This window comes from Capsicum annuum, chromosome 3 (assembly GCF_002878395.1).
Source record: "Capsicum annuum cultivar UCD-10X-F1 chromosome 3, UCD10Xv1.1, whole genome shotgun sequence".
Classification (NCBI taxonomy): Eukaryota; Viridiplantae; Streptophyta; class Magnoliopsida; order Solanales; family Solanaceae; genus Capsicum; species Capsicum annuum.
In genome coordinates this window covers 60,610,741-60,628,324 of record NC_061113.1, presented here as the reverse complement: position 1 = coordinate 60,628,324, position 17,584 = coordinate 60,610,741, and the positions used below count along the sequence as shown (strand labels likewise).

Sequence of the window (17,584 nt, the reverse complement as noted above, 5' to 3'; positions counted from 1 at the left end):
TATATATATGACAACACAAACAAATAAAAAGCCGACGGCGGTGACACATCGACAACAACAGATGATTGACGACGATGACTGAGGTGGTACGACGATGACGATGGTTTCTCGGCGACGGCGACGGCGGTGGCACATCGACAACGCAGTCTCTGTTCCGGTGGTCGCTAGTCGGAATTTTTTCAGTAAGTCGCCACTCGCCGGTTAATTATTTGATTTTCCCCCTCAAATTTCTTCTTTAATTTGGTCAACGTCTTCGAAGTCGTTTGACCGAATCGGAGACGGCGGAAGCACCCGCACCCGCCTCAGTCTCGTGTCAAGACGGGTTCGGCGGCAAAACGGCCGAGTCCGTGTAACATAGTCTGCCAGCTCATTCTACACTCCCAAACACTTCTTTATTCCACTCCCTCGAGTCTTTCTTGAGCAATCCCAATTTTTTGGCAAGCCTAAAAGAACGTCTCCTCTCCACCGCATAACTGCTCCACCATCCGACCACTCTATCCTTGAAATTGTCCACTCTTAACCACATGTTCTTGAATCTGAAGGGAGACCTCATCTGTCTTCCTCTGCGACAGTTCAACAAAACAGAGGGATGATTCGAAACCAATCTTGGAAGAGGAGATTGGATCACACCGGGTGCCAACTCCTCCTAAGAAGTTGGCGCAAGGAATTTTTCTAGTCTCGGTCCAGAAGAGTCCTCTGACCTAGACCAAGTAAAAGAGGCACCCGTGAAAGGCTAATCAACAAGAAAATGGTTATCAATAACTTCTCTCCGTAATGAGAAACAATTTGGAAGAACCTCGCCACTCAATTTCAAACTAGTAAATGAGGTTACATAAATCCGGAGCCAGACAAATAAATTATTTTTTTTTTTGTTTTTCTACGGAAGTATTTGATTGTTAATTCAATGAATAAACAAATGCTATCAAGAAATAACTTAACATAATAGTTCGAACCAAGAAATGGAAGAATGAAAGTCATATGAATTCACAACGAAGAATAACAACACCTACCATTGGAAACTTAAGCAACACTAGTCATCGAGTGAGTGTCGTACTTTAGGAAGAAGAAAAGAAGAAAAAGCAAAAAGAGTTGGTTGGCAAGTGACATAAGTTTGCCTGCGGGTAATGAAAGCTATTTGAGTCCTTACCGAGATCATAGAAGCTTTGATACCATGTAAAGAAATAGAAGAAAAAAGCTTTGATTGACCTGATTAAGTAACAATGTACAGGAGAAGCACCTTATATTGGATTTTAGGCTTCGTACTGTATGATAGATAATCTTTCTTATGCTAATAAGGTTAGTAAATATGCTAGAATCAAATTTAGAATATCCCAATGTATTTTCTAAAAAAACATTCTATAACATTCTTCCTATTCAAGTACATGTAATACATGGATTTATGAGTCTAGAAACATGTTCTCTTGATATATTTACAAGACATTTTAGAAATACGAAAAATAATAAAAAGCAATTTAAGGGAAAAAAAAGGATGTTGCATTTTTTGAATGGTTTAGTAAATCAGAAATGTCTCCAATTGGAAACATGTTTGTCTTCAGAAGATAAACAGGCTTCGTTTCTAAGATAATTGGATTCATATCATGGCAGTTGATTTAGGTGTTAGAACTAAAATGTCCAGTTTTGTTGGATTTGAGTAATATTTTTCGTTTGGTAGGGCTAAATCTACTATGTAATGCGGAGTACATGCTGAACCTCACTCCTTCTGCGATACAATGTTGTCATTATTGTAGAAGCTTTGATACCATGTAAAGAAACAAAAGCGAAAAGCTTTGATTGACCTGATTAAGTTACAATGTACAGGAGAAGCACCTTATATTGGATTTTAGGCTTTGTACTGTATGATAGATAATCTTTCTTATGCTAATAAGGTTAGTAAATATGCTAGAATCAAATTTTAGAATATCCCAATGTATTTTCTAAAAAAAATTCTATAGTATTCTTCTTATTCAAGTATATGTAATACATGGATCTGAGTCTTGAAACATGTTCTCTTGATATATTTACAAGACATTTTAGAAATACAAAAAAAAAAAAAAAAAAGCAATTTAAGTACAAAAAAGAAGGACGTTGCATTTTTGGAATGGTTTGGTAAACCATAAATGTCTCCAATTGGAAACATGTTCGTCTTCAGAAGATAAACAGGTTTCGTTTCTAAGATAATTGGATTCACATCGTGGCAGTTGGTTTAGGTGTTAGAACTAAAATGTCTAGTTTTGTTGGATTTGAGTAATATTTGTCGCTTGGTAGGGCTAGATCTACTATGTAATGCGGAGTACATGCTGAACCTCACTTCTTCTGTGATATAATGTTGTCATTACTGTAGTAGCTTTGATACCATGTAAATAAAGAAATAGAAGAGAAAAGCTTTGATTGACCTGATTAAGTAACAATGTACAGGAGAAGCACCTTATATTGGATTTTAGGCTTCGTACTGTATGATAGATAATCTTTCTTATGCCAATAAGGTTGGTAAATATGCTAGAATCAAATTTAGAATGTCCCAACGCATTTTCTAAAAAACATTCTATAACATTCTTCTTATTCAAGTACACGTAATACATGGATTTATGAGTCTAGAAACATGTTCTCTTGATATATTAACCAGACATTTTGAAAATACAAAAAAAGCGATTTAAGGAAAAAAAAAAGGACGTTTCATTTTTGGAATGGTTTATTATACCAGAAATGTCTCCAATTGGAAACATAATAGGCTTTCTTTCTAAGATAATTTTACTCACTTTCTGTGATAAAGTTGAGATGAATTTAAAGCAATTGAGAAAAGGGGAGGGGAAAAGCGACTGGTGCATGATGAATGTGAAGATAATATCATGGAATATGCGGGGTTTAAACTGTAAGGATAAGAGGAGGGTTGTTAACAATGTGATTCAGGAATGGAAGGTGGATGTCATGTGTCTGCAGGAAACCAAATTAGAAGTGGATAGTAAGGAGGTGATTAAACAGGTGTGGGGAAATAGGGGTGTTAAATATGGGCAATTTCAGGCAAGTGGTACTAGGGGGGCATTCTGATACTTTTTGGATAACAAGGTTTGGGAGGGGATTGTTGTGGAAATAGGCTCCTAAACTCTAACTTGCAGCTTCAAGTCAAAAAGTTAATGACTTTGAGTGGCATATGACGGGTCTATGCACCAACTTGTAATGTGGAAATGCAGGAAGTGTGGTGGGAAATATGGGCAGTTAGGAGTTTGTTTACTGGACCATGAGTTGTAGGTGGAGATTTCAACATTGTCAGGCATGCTTCAGAGACGAGTTGTTCTAGGACTTCTACGTACATGAATGAATTCTCTGATGTAATTGAAAATATGGAGTTGATTGACCCCCAACTTGAAGGGGGAGCTACAGCTAGACTAGGGGAAACAATTGGGAATCTGCATCTAGAATTGATAGAATATTATACTCTACTGAATGGGGGGGATAAATTCAATAATGTTCAATAATGTGATCCCAAAGAGTTGTCAAGAGTTTGTTCAGATCACACACCAATTGCACTCACTAGTGGCAGTTGGGTATACACCAAGTCTTATTTCAAAGTTGAAGGATTATGTCTTGAAACCGAAGGATTCAATGATAGAATTAAAGAATGATGGACATCTTTTAAGTTTGAAGGGAGGCATTACTACATTCTAGTCTCCAAACTAAAAGCTTTGAAGCCTAAACTGAAAGAGTGGAGCTCAAATATATATGGAAACTTGGAAAAGAAGAAGAAAGAAATACTTACCAAGATTGCAGATTTTGCTGACATCCAACAGGACAAACCCTTATCTGACGAAGAAGTGATTGAAAAAGCAAATCTCGTTGAGAAGTTTGAAGATTATGCAAAGAAGGAAGAGACGGCCTGGAGGCAAAGGTCAAGGACACTGTGGATCAAACAAGGGGACAAGAACACTAAGTTCTTTCAAAGGGTTGCAAGTGTACACAAGAGGGTCAATCATATTGATAAACTGGTGGTAGATGTAAATGAATTAATAGAAGCTGCAGACATCAAGAGTGAGATGATACTTTTTTACCAAAAGTTGTATTGTGAAAGCGATAATTGGTGACCTACATACAACATGAATCCTTGTCCTGTGATAAGCAGAAAGGATCAGCAAGATTTGTAGAGACCTTTTGAAGAAGAAGAGGTGTTGTTGGTGCTACAGGCTTTTGTGCTATTGATAAGGCCCCTGGGCCGGATGAGTACGACATGGGATTTTTTGTTAAATGTTTGATATATTGAAAAGGGGAAAACTTTCATTCTCATGAAGTTCTTGAAAAGAGTTTTAATGCAACCTAATAGCACTTATCCCAAAGAAGAATGGAGCTAAAGAGCTGAGAGACTTCAGACCAATTAGTCTGATAGGAAGTGTGTACAAGCTGATCTCCAAAATCCCAACAGAGAGGCTAAAAAAGGTGATGCCCAAGCTAGTGGATTCCCAGAGATGGCCTTCCTTAAAGAAAGGAAAATCATTGATGCTGTTCTCATTGCAATGGGTGTTTTGAATCAAGATTGAAAGAGAAGATCCCCGGGGTCATCTGCAAGTTAACTATTGAGAAGGCATACGACCATGTCAACTGGAATTATTTGCTTGGAGTTTTGCAAAATATGGGTTTAGGGATGAAGCGAATTAGATGGATAAGATTCTGTATCAGTACTCTTAGATCCTTAGTATGATAAATGGTTTCCCTGAAGGTTTTTTTCAAGCAAGCACAGGATTGCGACAAGGTGATCCCCTATCACCTTTTTTGTTCATACTAGTGACCAAAACATGCTTAAAACTCCTCACGACAAAGGAATCGATAAGGGGATTCAATGTAGCCAAGGAGGTGAATACAAGAATGGAAGTCACTCATATGCATTATGCGGATGGCACTAATTTTTTTTGATAAAAGTAACAGTTATATAGATATCAACAGGTATACCACATAAATTGTGTAGTAATCCTCAAAAGGTAGCCAATTACAAAAAGGGTCCTTACTACTATACTAATAACAAACTACCTAGCACATCAAAATATCTCCAGTTTGTATTAATATTTCCTGGTTAGACCAAAAGTAAAAGAGGCTTAAGTAATTCATCTTGAACTTCTAAATGTTGCTATATTTGTCCTCAAAACATCTCTGATTCCTTTTTGCCCATATAGACCACCAAATACATGCTGGGACAATCTTCCATCTCTCCTCCTTGTTGACTGCATTAGCATCTCTTTTCCAGCATTGTAAAACTTCCTTAATGCTACCTGGCATCGCCCATTTCCGGAGGTTGATAAAAAGTTCCCACAGTTGGTCAGCCCATTAGCAATGTAAGAAAAGATGACTGATTGTCTCCGTATGTTCACTACACAAGTAACATCTTGAGCATAATTGAAATCCTCTTTTAGCCAGATTTTCTTGAGTTAGAACTGCTTCTTCACCAATAACTAGCTAAAACAGGCTACTTTATGTGGAGTTTTAACTTTCCATATCATTTTCGATGGCCAGCAGTCCACCTTATTGTTGCAAGAATTTAGAACCTTGTAAGCAAATTTTTCCCCTGGCTGTCAGGTTGCCAAACCAACCTGTCTTCCTCCTCCACAAAACCATTGAACTGCGCAAGCGTGTTATAGAATTCTATTACTTTCGGCAGTTCCCAATCATTCAAAAGTCTTCTAAGGTTGAGATTCCATCCTTGTACATTCCACATATCCGCCACCGTTGCTTGCTGCTGTTGACACAAGATGAAAATTTCTGGATGTAGTTGTTTGAGAGGAGCTTGACCAATCTAGTTTTCATTCCAAAATTAGATCTTTCTGTCATTCCTGACCTTGTATCCCAGTTTTGACTTAAATAAAGGCCAGAGATTCCTGATGGACCTCTAAATGCTACATCCATATGGTGTAGATACTTGGTTTGTTGTCCAGTTGCCTTCTTCTCCATATCTAACTCTGATGACATCTTTCCATAACATATTCTTTTCTGTGGCATATGTCCATAATCATTTCAACATCAAACTCTTATTGTGTGCTTTCATGTTCCTGATTCCCATGCCTCCTTCCTTCTTGTTGTTAGTCAATTCTTGCCATTTCACTAAATAGATCTTCTTCTTGTCTTCATTGCCTTGCCAGAGGAAGTTTCTCCTTAAAATATCAATCTTGTTGTTCACATTAACAGGGACAGGAAATATGGACATCATATAAGTGGGGATTGCATCAAGCACACTATTGGTTAAGGTTAATCTTTCCCCTAAATGATATGTACTGACTTTTCCAATTTGTTAACCTTCTCTCACATTTTTCTAGCACACCATTCCAAATCCCCTTTGATTTACTCTTAGCACCCAGAGGCATACTCAAATAGTTTATAGGTAGTTCACCCCACCCTACCACCCAAAATGTTTGCCAATTCTTGAATGTCATTCACCTCATTTACGAGATATATGTAGCTCTTCCCCCAATTAATGTGGAGACCTGATATTGCTTCTAACAAGATAAAAATAATCCTCAGAATCAGAACGTGTCTTTTTGAGGCCTCACAAAACACCAAAGTATCATTCGCATATTGTAGATGAGTTATTTCTCGGTTGTTCACTAGCTTGGGGTTTGCCTGAAATCCTTTGATCCAACCATTTAATCTGGCGGTTTGAATCATGTTGCTCATTCCTTCCATTGCCAAAATGAAAAGAAAAAGGGATAACAGATCCCCCTGTCTTAAACCTCTTTGTGAGGGGAAGAATCCAGTTGGACTTCTGTTTATCAAGATTGTAAATTTTACTGTACTAATGCAGTGTTTGATCCACTTTATCCATTTGGTACCAAAACCCATCTTTTGAAGAGCTCAAGCAGATATTTCCAGTTTAGATGATCAAAAACTTTTTGGATATCAAGTTTGCACAAAATTCCTGGCTTATTACTCCTCTGTCTAGCATCGACACACTTCTTAGCTATTAGAACTGCATCCATGATTTGTCTTCCTTTAATAAAAGCCATTTGTTGTCTGTCTACCACTTTGTGTGTCACCTTCTTCAGCCGTTCTGCTAACATCTTTGATTTGATCTTGTATACGCTCCAAATTAAACTGATTGGCCTATAGTCATTGAGTTCAATAGCCCCTACTTTCTTGGGAATAAGAGCCACAAATGTAGAATTGTAGCTTTTTTTCAAAAAACCATTCTGCATGAAAATTTTGTACAACTGCTATCACATCTGAGCTAATTACCTTCCAACACTAATTGAAGAATGCCATAGTGTACCCATCAAAGCCCCTGCACTTGATTTGATACTTTCCAGGATTTCGGGTGGCTTAAAGGTGGCCATTAGCATCTCATTGTCTTCGGCATCAATCATTGGGCAATCTCTCATATTGAATTGTGGTCTCTATTCCTTTGTTTCTGAGTAAAGCTCTTCATAGTATGTAACTATCTCTTTCTTGATGTCTACAGGGTCTGTCAGAATATCCCCTCTCACTGAGATTTTGTCAGTGGTGTTGACCCTTCTGTGTGCATTAGTAATCCTATGAAAGAATTTTGTATTCCTGTCACCTTGTAGCTGTTTTAGCTCACTGAGGATATGACTCTGGATAGGAAGGTTTGGAGGAAAAACATTGTGATAGAGGGATAAGGTGGGTGGATAAATTGTAGTCAGTAGTTAGGGGGCTTTGGTTTCTTTTGTTTGGTAATGTACATTATTTTTGTGGATGTCGTATCTATGTTAGTTTTATCATGTTTCATACTTTGGATGTTTTGTATATTGTCCTATGTCTTGAGCCGGGGATCTATCGGAAACAGCCTCTCTACTTCTTTAGAGGTAGTGGTATGGACTGCGTACACTCTACCCTCCCCAGACCCCACTTGGTGGGAATATACTGGGTTTTTTGTTGTTATTGTTGTCACCTTGTTTCAACCATAGCGCCCTAGATCTTTGCCTCCATGCAATCTCCTCTTTTCTTGTAGTATCTTCAAATTTCATATTTAGAGTCAGTCTTGTAGCTAATTCTTCTCCTGTCAACTCCCATGTTCTTGAATTTCCTCCAACTCAACTAACTGTTTAAGAACATTCTACTTTAGTAAACTAAGGTTACCTTGAATAGTTTTATTCCATTCTTTCAACTTTTCTTTCAAAGTTTTTAGCTTGATGTCTAAAATGTAGTCTGGTTTGCCAGAACAATGAATGGAGTCTCACCAGATCTTAACCTTTGCCCCAAATTCTTCGGTTTGCTGCCACCAGTTCTCAAACTTAAAGTATGTCTTGGTAGGTTCCCAGTCACCACAGTGCAGTAAAAGTAGAGAGTGATCAGAGGTCACTCTATGGAGAATCGACTGCTTTATATTTCTAAAGCTTGTATCCCATTCCTCTGAAATAAGGAATCTGTTCAGTCTTGCTGCTATTGTTTGTCTGCCCCCTATTTTCCAAGTGAACTGACCTCCTATTAAATCCAGATCTACCAGCTCCAAATCTACGATGAATTCAAAGAAGTCTGTCATTGTTTTGTTGATTCTGTTACAGTTTTTCTTTTCCTATAGATATCTGACTGTGTTAAAGTCCCCGCATAAAACCCAAGGACCTACGAATAAACCCCTGAATGCACTAAGTTCCCCATGATTCCTCCCTCTTCTTACGATCATTAGGTGCATACACACCTGTCAGATACCAAGAGAAGTCTTGATTCTTACCAGAAAATTTACAAGACACTGAATAAGAACTAAGACTACTAATCTTCCCTTCTCAATCTCTACTATCCCGCATTATGATAGTTCCATCCCGGGCCTCTAATTAGGCGAATTTCACCCATCTACTTCCCCATATATCCTTCACTATTTCCTTGATATCCCCCTCCACTTTGGACTCTTGTAAACATATTACTTCTATTTTCCAAGACTGAATCATGTTTTTTATTAAAGCCTTCTTCCGTATACAATTCAACCCCCTAATGTTCCAGGATACTATGTTGATCTTCATTGATCTAGTATAGCCAGATATCCCCCCTTGCTTCTAGTACCATTACTCATGAATCTGCTTCCCATTTCTAATCCTTTTAATTCTTGTGCCCTCTTCTTTTTAGCATTTGTCTGGTTTTGTTGTTTGTCTTTTCTTTCCTGCTTCTTGCCATCAATTTTCGTGAATAAGGCTAGCGCCTCCTCCTTGAAATCTTGAGATTCTACCCCAAATTCTTTGCTAAGACTGATGATATGCCGATGAATCCAGATTGAAATGTTAAAATCTGGATCCAGTTCTTCTGTTGGAAATTGCACATTGAGTGGAGTAGCATCCTCCCCTGAGCAATTCAAATCTTCTATCCTCCCCTGAGCAATTCAAATCTTCTACTTGTTCTGCTATTTGCATGTTGCCAAGTCGTGGAGATTCTGGGGGTTGGGATTCTTTGGTGATATATTCCACCATATTTTGATTAAACTGGGCATCTCCTTCTACCTCTTCTTGATTCACAATTGTTGTTGTATCGTTTCTCGTGGCCTTTGATGCGTGGGTGTTGATAGTGTTCTGCTTCGATTTAAAAGTTGTATTTGCAAATACTTTAATATTAAAAGTGTCCTTCAGGTGGGCCTCATTTGATGAGGTTTTTGGTTGAACAGTAATAAGCGGGTCTGCCATTGTTTGGCCCATATTCTGGCTCATACATGTCTTCTGGATGGTTTGTCTTATCCCTAAAATTTGTGGGCCCTCTTTGGACAACCTGTTATAAAGTAACCCTTTATTAGTGCTACGCCCTTCGTACGATGTTCCCACGTGGTCTACTGAATGTAGCTGTGGCCACTTCTTTTTTATCTGATGGATAAATATTTCTCCCCCATTATCCACTGGACTTAGCAACACAACTCTCTTCTTCTCCCCCAATTTGACAGTCATCGACACCTCAACCCATACCAGGATATTGTAAGAAAAACCATCACTATCTATTTCGATAACTCTCGGAACTCTCTTGCCATCCCTCTCACCTTGATGCGTTGATGCGTGCCCAGTAAAGGTGATTCTTCAGGGTTGTTTCTTCTTCTGTTTCCACATAGCCCCCACAGAGGTTGCCGACCATTTTGAATTTTTTTTTTTGCGACCATAGGCTCGCGGAAGACCTAGAAGTCTTATCCAAACCCAGTCTCTCTTGATATCATCCGGCCAGCAACCAGATGTTAGATTCCACCATTCCAGTTGAACCTTATGTTTCTTCCATATCCATTCCCCTGACAACACATGCTCTGCCACCTTCCTTGATGGAAGTTCGAAAAGCAATTTCCCATCGTTCATGGCAGAGACACTGACTCCGAATATTGTTTTCCAAGTATTGCAAGCCCATCTACAGACATCGTTCAGTGTTGGAATCTCCTGTGCTTGTCTTTGGAATGTACCGATTATGCATCTGCCAAGTAGGTCTTTTTCAACTGCTGGTTCAACTGATAAGACTTACAGTCTTGCTCCTCTGCTTCTGTTACTGTACTTTGTGCATTGATGAACTTGACTATTTTCTGAGCTATATTTCCCCAACCTCCATTTAATGTGGTCTCCGGTGTAATGATGACAGCTTTATGTTCCCCTTGAATAGCAATAAAACTGATATACCTTCCATTCTCATTGTATTTAAGGGTGCAGAAGAATTCCGAGAAATAATCCTTCATGCTCCATCTCTTAACTGTCTTTCTCTGTTATTTAGTCGCCTCAATAAATACAAATGCTATCCGCTTCAAAACTTTATGGCTGATCTTAACTTTTTCTCATTAAATATCTGCTGCGTTCTACCCATTTGTACCAAATCTCTGCTTCTGATTTAATTCTAGTAATGTCGTCTGACTTAAAACCTGCATTATAGTAAACACTCTTCCTCCATGGTGTAGTTCCTGGAAAATCCCCCCTGAGAGAGTTGTTGGAGTGAATAGTACACTAGAAAGGTCTCACCTCGAAAAGTGTGTCTGGGAGGTCACACTAATTTTTTGTGATGCAGAAGATAACCAGTTAAGATTTTGAGGATAACTCTTATCCTGTTCGAAGCAATCTCTGGTCTTCACATCAATTAGAGTAAAAGTCACATTCTCCCAATTAATGAGGTGACCAGAATTCAGCAATTGACAAATATATTGGGTGGAGTAATAGGTTAGTTACCATCAATTTACTTGGGCATGCCTTTGGGAGCCAAAAGCAAATCCAAAGAGATTTGGAATGGAGTTGTGGAGAGATGTGAGAAAAGATTGTCCAGATGGAAGCCACAATATTTATCCAGAGGTGGAAAACTAGTTTTGATCAACTCAGTCTTAGATGCATTGCCAACTTATCTGTGGTAGAGGAAAGAATTGATGCTTAGGAACTTTTTGTGGCCTGGTGAGAATGAAAATAAAGGGTTCCACTTAGTCAAATGGAAAACTGTATTACTATCAAAGAAGCAGAGTGGTTTGGGTATTAAAAACCTAAGAAAGCAGAACAAAAGTCTTATGAAATGGTTGTGGAGGCTCTCGAAAGAAGAACATACACTTTGGTGTAAGGTGATTGAAGCCAAATATGGAAAGGAAGGACCCTGGAAGACAAAAGAAGTGAGATCTACATATGGAACCAGCTTGTGGAGATCAATCAGAAACTTATGGCATGGTTTATATGGGAAGGCAGGTTTCAATTTGAATAATGGCAGGAAGATCATGTTCTGGGAAGATGACTGGCTAGGCAATGGAAGACTCAAGCACCTATTCCCTGATATTTATCAGTTGAACCAGCAGCAAAAGTCGACACTACAAGTCTGATCATGGGTGGAATCTAACTCACAGAAGACTAATGCAAGACTGGGAAATGGAAAGATTGCTTGAATTCTTTGGGATTTTAGATCAGTTTTTCAGGTCTGAAGGATGGAGCAAACTCTCTAAGATGGAAATGCCATAGTAAAGGCTGCTTCACTGTCAGTTCTTCCTATAAAGGCATGATTCAGTTGGGAACTCAAGTTAGTTTTCTCCCTTGGCTACTTATATGGAAGGTGAAAATCCGTTATAAAGTGGCAATCTTCACCTAGTTGGTAGTAAAAGTGGTTGTTCTTACCCAGGACAATCTCATGAAAAGGGGAATACATGTGTCCAAGATGTTTCTTCTGTGAGCAGCATGCAGAGACAATCAACCATCTGTTTCTACATTGTAAAGTTGTTGCTAGTTGGCTAGCTATGGAATTTGCTTACTAGCTTCAGGTGTATTAGATGGACCATGCCGGAAAGGGCAGGACCTGCTCTAGTTAGCTGGAATATGGAGGGCAATGGCAACACAAACAAGGACAGATGGAGAATTGTCTCAGCAGTAATTTGGTGGACCATATGGATGGAAAGGAATTCTAGATGTTATGAGAACAAGAGTAGTCCATTGCACAAGATTAAAATGAACTGCATTGCCACTTTTTGCTATTGGTGTAGTTCTGAGTACATAGATGACCTAGTGGCTGTGATAGACATATTAGGATCCTTGTAAGATGAAATAGGATCTAGTGATAGTTTTTGTTTTTTCCTTTTTGTTTCAGGCCCTACACATTTGGATGTAGGCTGTGTTGAGAATATAATTAAATAATATAGGTGTGCTCTCTCTGACATCTTAAGCTTTTAGATGAGATGGTCACACACTTCAACATGGTATTAGAGCAGGCAGAGGTCCTAGGATCGAATCTTACTGCCACCCATTTTTAAAAAAGAATTTCCACGTACTTGTCCCATGAAAAAAAAAACAGGTCCGCACGTGAGGGGTCATGTTGAGAATATAATTAAATAATCAAAGTGTGCTTTCTCAAACAACTTAAGCTTTTAGATGAGATGGTCACACATTTTAACGGACTACAGACTATGATGTAAATTTTTGGATTCCAGCTTTGATGCTGAACATTGATATACAAAATGTTACTTTTGTCAAAACAATATTGTCAGTTACATCAGAGGGCTGCATGGTGCTCATATTGTATACCTCCTGTGGACATGGATTATTTTATGTCCATAACCATTGTCTTAGGTTACACGAAATTAAACAAGGAAAAGAAACAGTTTTATCCGACATGTGTGATCTCCTTGTGTGAATCAGTGTTTTTTGTTTGTCATCTGGTTTCAGTACTTTCTTGTCATTGGTTTGATTCTTCTGAAAAACTATTGCTATCTTATGCATCTGTTTCAGAGTTTCTCTAATTCTTCCGTTGAATATTGCTCGAGTGCATAGTATGTGGTGATCTCTTATATCGGACCTTTAGGTATCCTTTCTTCTGCCTTTCTTTCACCTTGCTTTAAGTTGTTTTCGTCTTGCCTTTTTTGGCTAGCTGAACGTCTTTATTTTCTGGTTATTTGCCTTTGTTTGTTTACTGGTAGACCTAGATTTTTAATTGCATTCTCTACCACGTCTTGTTGGATTAGTATGTGATTGATATTCAGTTTTGCTTTTTGGTTATCGAAGTCTTTCTGTTTATTAAATTAGCAACTGCAAACAGGTAGAGAAAGGCACCTCTGTCTATTTAAGTGGGCTGCGGGAGAAATATTTTGGTGAACTCTTCTTCAATGCTTATACTGTTCTTGGAGGTTCACTACAAGCTGAAGAATCAAATTCCCTCTTGCTAAATATAAGACCCGAACTGCATGATCCTGTGGAAATAAAAGAATCAGGGGATCTAGGAAGCCAGAACACCTCAAGGTTCAACAAAGTGTATGGTAAAAAGGTGGAGGATATGCTGAGAGCTTCCTTTGATGGTGGTCTTAATCACATTGCCAGATATGTGGAGTCTTTTGAGTCTCGATCCAATGAGATATGGCTTGTGTTTCGCCATGAAGGGATATCCTTATCAAAGCTTCTCTATACAGCTGAAGAAGTGATAAATAATCCGGAGGAAGAAAACGAAAATATAAAGCATATTCAGATATTACATCCATCAAAATGGTGGAAATGGTTGAAGACAACAGAAGCAGGGCGAGAGGAAATGCGTAATCTGATTTGGCAATTGGTATTTTCTGATATGTTGTCCCTCTTTTAACATTGTTTTACTTTCTCTAAAATAAATAATTGTTCAGATGTTGTTCCTTGATCATTGGATTGTGATACACAATCTCTTGTAGCTTTTCCATCCTTTGGCTTAGTTGCAAAACATGTCTTTCATTTGATGTTTTCTAGACTATAGTATATGCAGTTATGGTGCTGTTGTTCTAGGTTATGTTGTTAATGCTTTTTCTATATCACATGGCTAATGTTGAGCATGCTTTCCCATGTTGAGGTGGCTGCAATATTTCCACATGCTTGCAAAAACATTTCTCTGAGAGTTGCTACATTATCAGCCTAAAGCCTTATTGCTGCTGCGTTTAATCATCTAGAATTAGGTCATGATGTATTTGGAAACTTGATATTCTATTGAAAGTAACTCTAATAACTGGAATATCATGTTTTACGAATTAACTTTGCTTGCACAGTTTTCTTTTATGAAAGGCTCCTTTAAGTATCTTATTTCATCCTGATTCCCGATTAACGATCTTCCATTTTCCTCATGAGTCTGTTTATTTTCATTTATGTTCTATGCAGTTGATGGCACTTAAGTCTTGTCATGATCGCAATATCACCCATAGAGATATAAAACCTGGTGAGAGTTTTTCATTATTGTACATTAATTTCTGTACTGGTTTCTATCTGAGAAAGGAAAAGATATTATTGCTTTGTCTGTGTGGTAGTTATGTGTTATATAAGCTGTTTTTTGGACTGTCTTGTATCCAATGAGATGTTGCATGCTGAAGGGTCCGATGTGTAGTGCCCACAGCTTATTGTGGAAAGGGCTCTTACTTCTGCTCTGTTACACATTAGTTGATGGTGAGTACCTGTGGGTAATGTATCATCAGGCTTTAAAAGTTAAGCTCCGTTTTGCCAGTTAAGAATTGAAAAGGCCTTGGCTTAAAAAAAAATATAAAAAGAATAGGAAAATGAACTCCATTATAATAGCTGAAATTTTTTCCTTAAATGGTAGGAAAGACTACTTCTCTGACGTTTCATGTATCTAAGGCCATAATGGGATTCTTAATTCTCATAGTTCAGAAAGATTTCAGGTTGAGCAACAAAATAAGAAAAAAGAGAGAGAAACTGAATGCTTTCAGGGAGAAGACCCTTCTCACCTTCAAGAGTGTTCTAAAACGAAAATTTTGGGCAATGACTCGGCATGATTACACTTCACGACAGTTTGTATCCGTTTCAAGTATAATATCTGCTAAGAAAATGAACCATGTGCGTAACTCAACCCACGAGCTAGTTCAAGTCCAGGACTGTTCTGGACTATATAAGAAAACTGCAATCCATATGATTAATTGTGTGGGATTCTAATGCATTCCCACGTGCTATATGGAGCATGGAACAACATAGCATGGGTAACCCCGTTGGGTATCCAGAATATCAATATTATATTGAATTGTTTGACCTTCTCTTTGACTAAAACTCAGCACCAAACCGCTCTCAGAATTGGTAATGGTGTAAATATTTCTTCTTGGGATGACAATCGGCTGGCAGTGGTGCTTTGGTAGATCGCTCCCCTGATATTCACAAGATCAATCAATAGCAAGAAGCAACAGTAGGAGAGGTATAGAGTTCTCAAGACTGGAACCTCTCCTTCATAAGCTTCCTGTTTGATTGGGAAATAGGCAGACTGGTTGAGTTTTACAAAATGCTGGAGCAGCTCAATGGAATTATAGATTATGAGGTCCAATTGATATGGGAAGGTCACAAAAAAGGGACTGTCTCTGTTAGCTCAGCTTATTAAGGAATTCAACACTTCCAATTATATTTTGGAGAGTTGTCTATGGAAAATATTATGGAAGGTTAAAATATCATATAAAGTTGCATGTTTTACTTGGTTACTGGCCAGATGAGCAGTTCTTACACAGGAAAACATTACCAGGAGAGGATATCAATTGTGCTCTAGATTTTACATATATGGAGAGGGGGGAGAGACAATTAGTCTTCTTCTTTCTTTCACATTGTAAGGGAACTTCACAACTTTGGAGGATATTTCTTAAGGGGTATAAGAGTAATCCAAGAAGTATCCTGGAATTTCTCAATTGCTGAACAGTGAAGGACACCAACTGGCAACAAAGAGAGTTGAAGGATTACCAGCTTGCATTTGGTGGAGAATCTGGGAGGAAAGAAGTCAAAGATGTTTTGAAGAGAATACTATCAACACCCAGATGTTGAAAATGAAGTGCTTTGGCCTTTTTAATTTTTGGTGTAAAGGGATAAGCCTAGAAGGCCATTGTTCATTTTTTGATATTTTATATTCTCTGTAAAGTAGATATAGGATGGCAGGGATTTTTGTGTATGGCACTTTGTAATTATGGGGAACTCCCACAGTTTTGAAGTGGGAGGTCCAACTTTATTTATATATACAAATATCAAAAAAAAAATAAAAAAAAATTGCTATGTAACGTAAAAAAAAAAAAAGCGTGAAGATAAAGGTAGTACCAGAAATATATGTCCTTGATTATGCCAACCAAAGTGAATTGAAGGACAATACTCTTCTTTTAGTGTATCCCTATTTTTCTGGAGTTCTTAAGTTACAGTTTGACCATATATTCCCAAAGATGATGGCTTAGTGGTTGAGACATAGGATTAATAACTTGGACATCCCAGGATTTCAATCTTAGCTACAACAAGTATGAGTCCATCTACTCCAAGCTTATTGGGCATGATTGTCCAGCACCTGTGCTTGTGGGATTTATCAGCCGTTGTGTGGATTAGTTGAGGTGTGCCAAGAGCAAGATGGACATGATACAGTTCGTCATCTAATGAGAAAGTTACCTTTGAACTTTTAAAGAGAAGAACTAGACTTCAATCTGAGATCTTTTTACTAGACTCCAGTTGAATTAAAGTTACCTTTGAGCCTTGAAAAAGGAGGACTAGAGTTTGATCTAATATCTTTTTATTAGAATCCAGTTGAAGAATTAGAAGGAACAGTTTTATTGTAACAGCGATAAAATAGGTCAGCAAGAAATGAAAGTGTATACTTTCAATATGCCAACCCAATCTAATTCAGTTGAAAATAAGTTCAGAAAATGTCTATGGGTTTTCTCTTGAGTTGTTATTATAATATATTATATATGATTTGTCAGCTGCTATATCATGTCTTAATTTTCTATGATCTCTCTGATGCTAAATTAAACATCTGATATTTTTGTTAATATAAGGTTGCTGATTTCTTTTGTTCATTCTTCTAATTTGATGAAACTGTATTCATGAGCTTTCTGAGTTTTTTTTTTTTTTTTGATGAGGAGCTTTCTAAGATTTCTTTGAAGGATTCACTATACTTGATGCTTCTGAACTACTGTTGTCATTTTTTTCATTGTTTATAAGGACCTAGACTTTCCACCTTAAATTTTGTATAATAAATTGAGACTTCTATTTGTAGAATGGAATTCTTACCCTAGTATTATTTGTAATTCTATATGCTAGAAAATATGGTCGTTTGCTTTGAGAATCAAGATTCTGGGAGGTGCTTGAAAGGGTATCCGAATGAAGATGAGAATTATATAACTAAAATGTACGTCAATTTAATTATTACTTCCACAGCTTTTGATTTGAATTGTCTTCTATTTTACAGTCATCTGTTAAATACTGTTTCTATTATTTCCACA

General features: G+C 37.7%; 1 protein-coding gene across 9 annotated transcripts in view; it reads left to right on the top strand.

The window, feature by feature from the left end:
• The window catches only part of LOC107853145, an 80,918-nt gene that overhangs the window by 40,409 nt on the left and 22,925 nt on the right, over positions 1–17,584 (top strand). For all 9 annotated transcript variants that reach the window (XR_007052913.1, XM_047408007.1, XM_047408005.1 and 6 more), the window contains 3 exons: positions 13,423–13,929; positions 14,499–14,556; positions 17,403–17,490. Coding sequence is in view for 8 of the 9 variants with exons in the window: in XM_047408007.1 (XP_047263963.1) it covers positions 13,423–13,929; positions 14,499–14,556; positions 17,403–17,490 (653 nt within the window). In the remaining variant the exon portion in view is untranslated. The remainder of the gene's footprint in view (positions 1–13,422; positions 13,930–14,498; positions 14,557–17,402; positions 17,491–17,584) is intronic.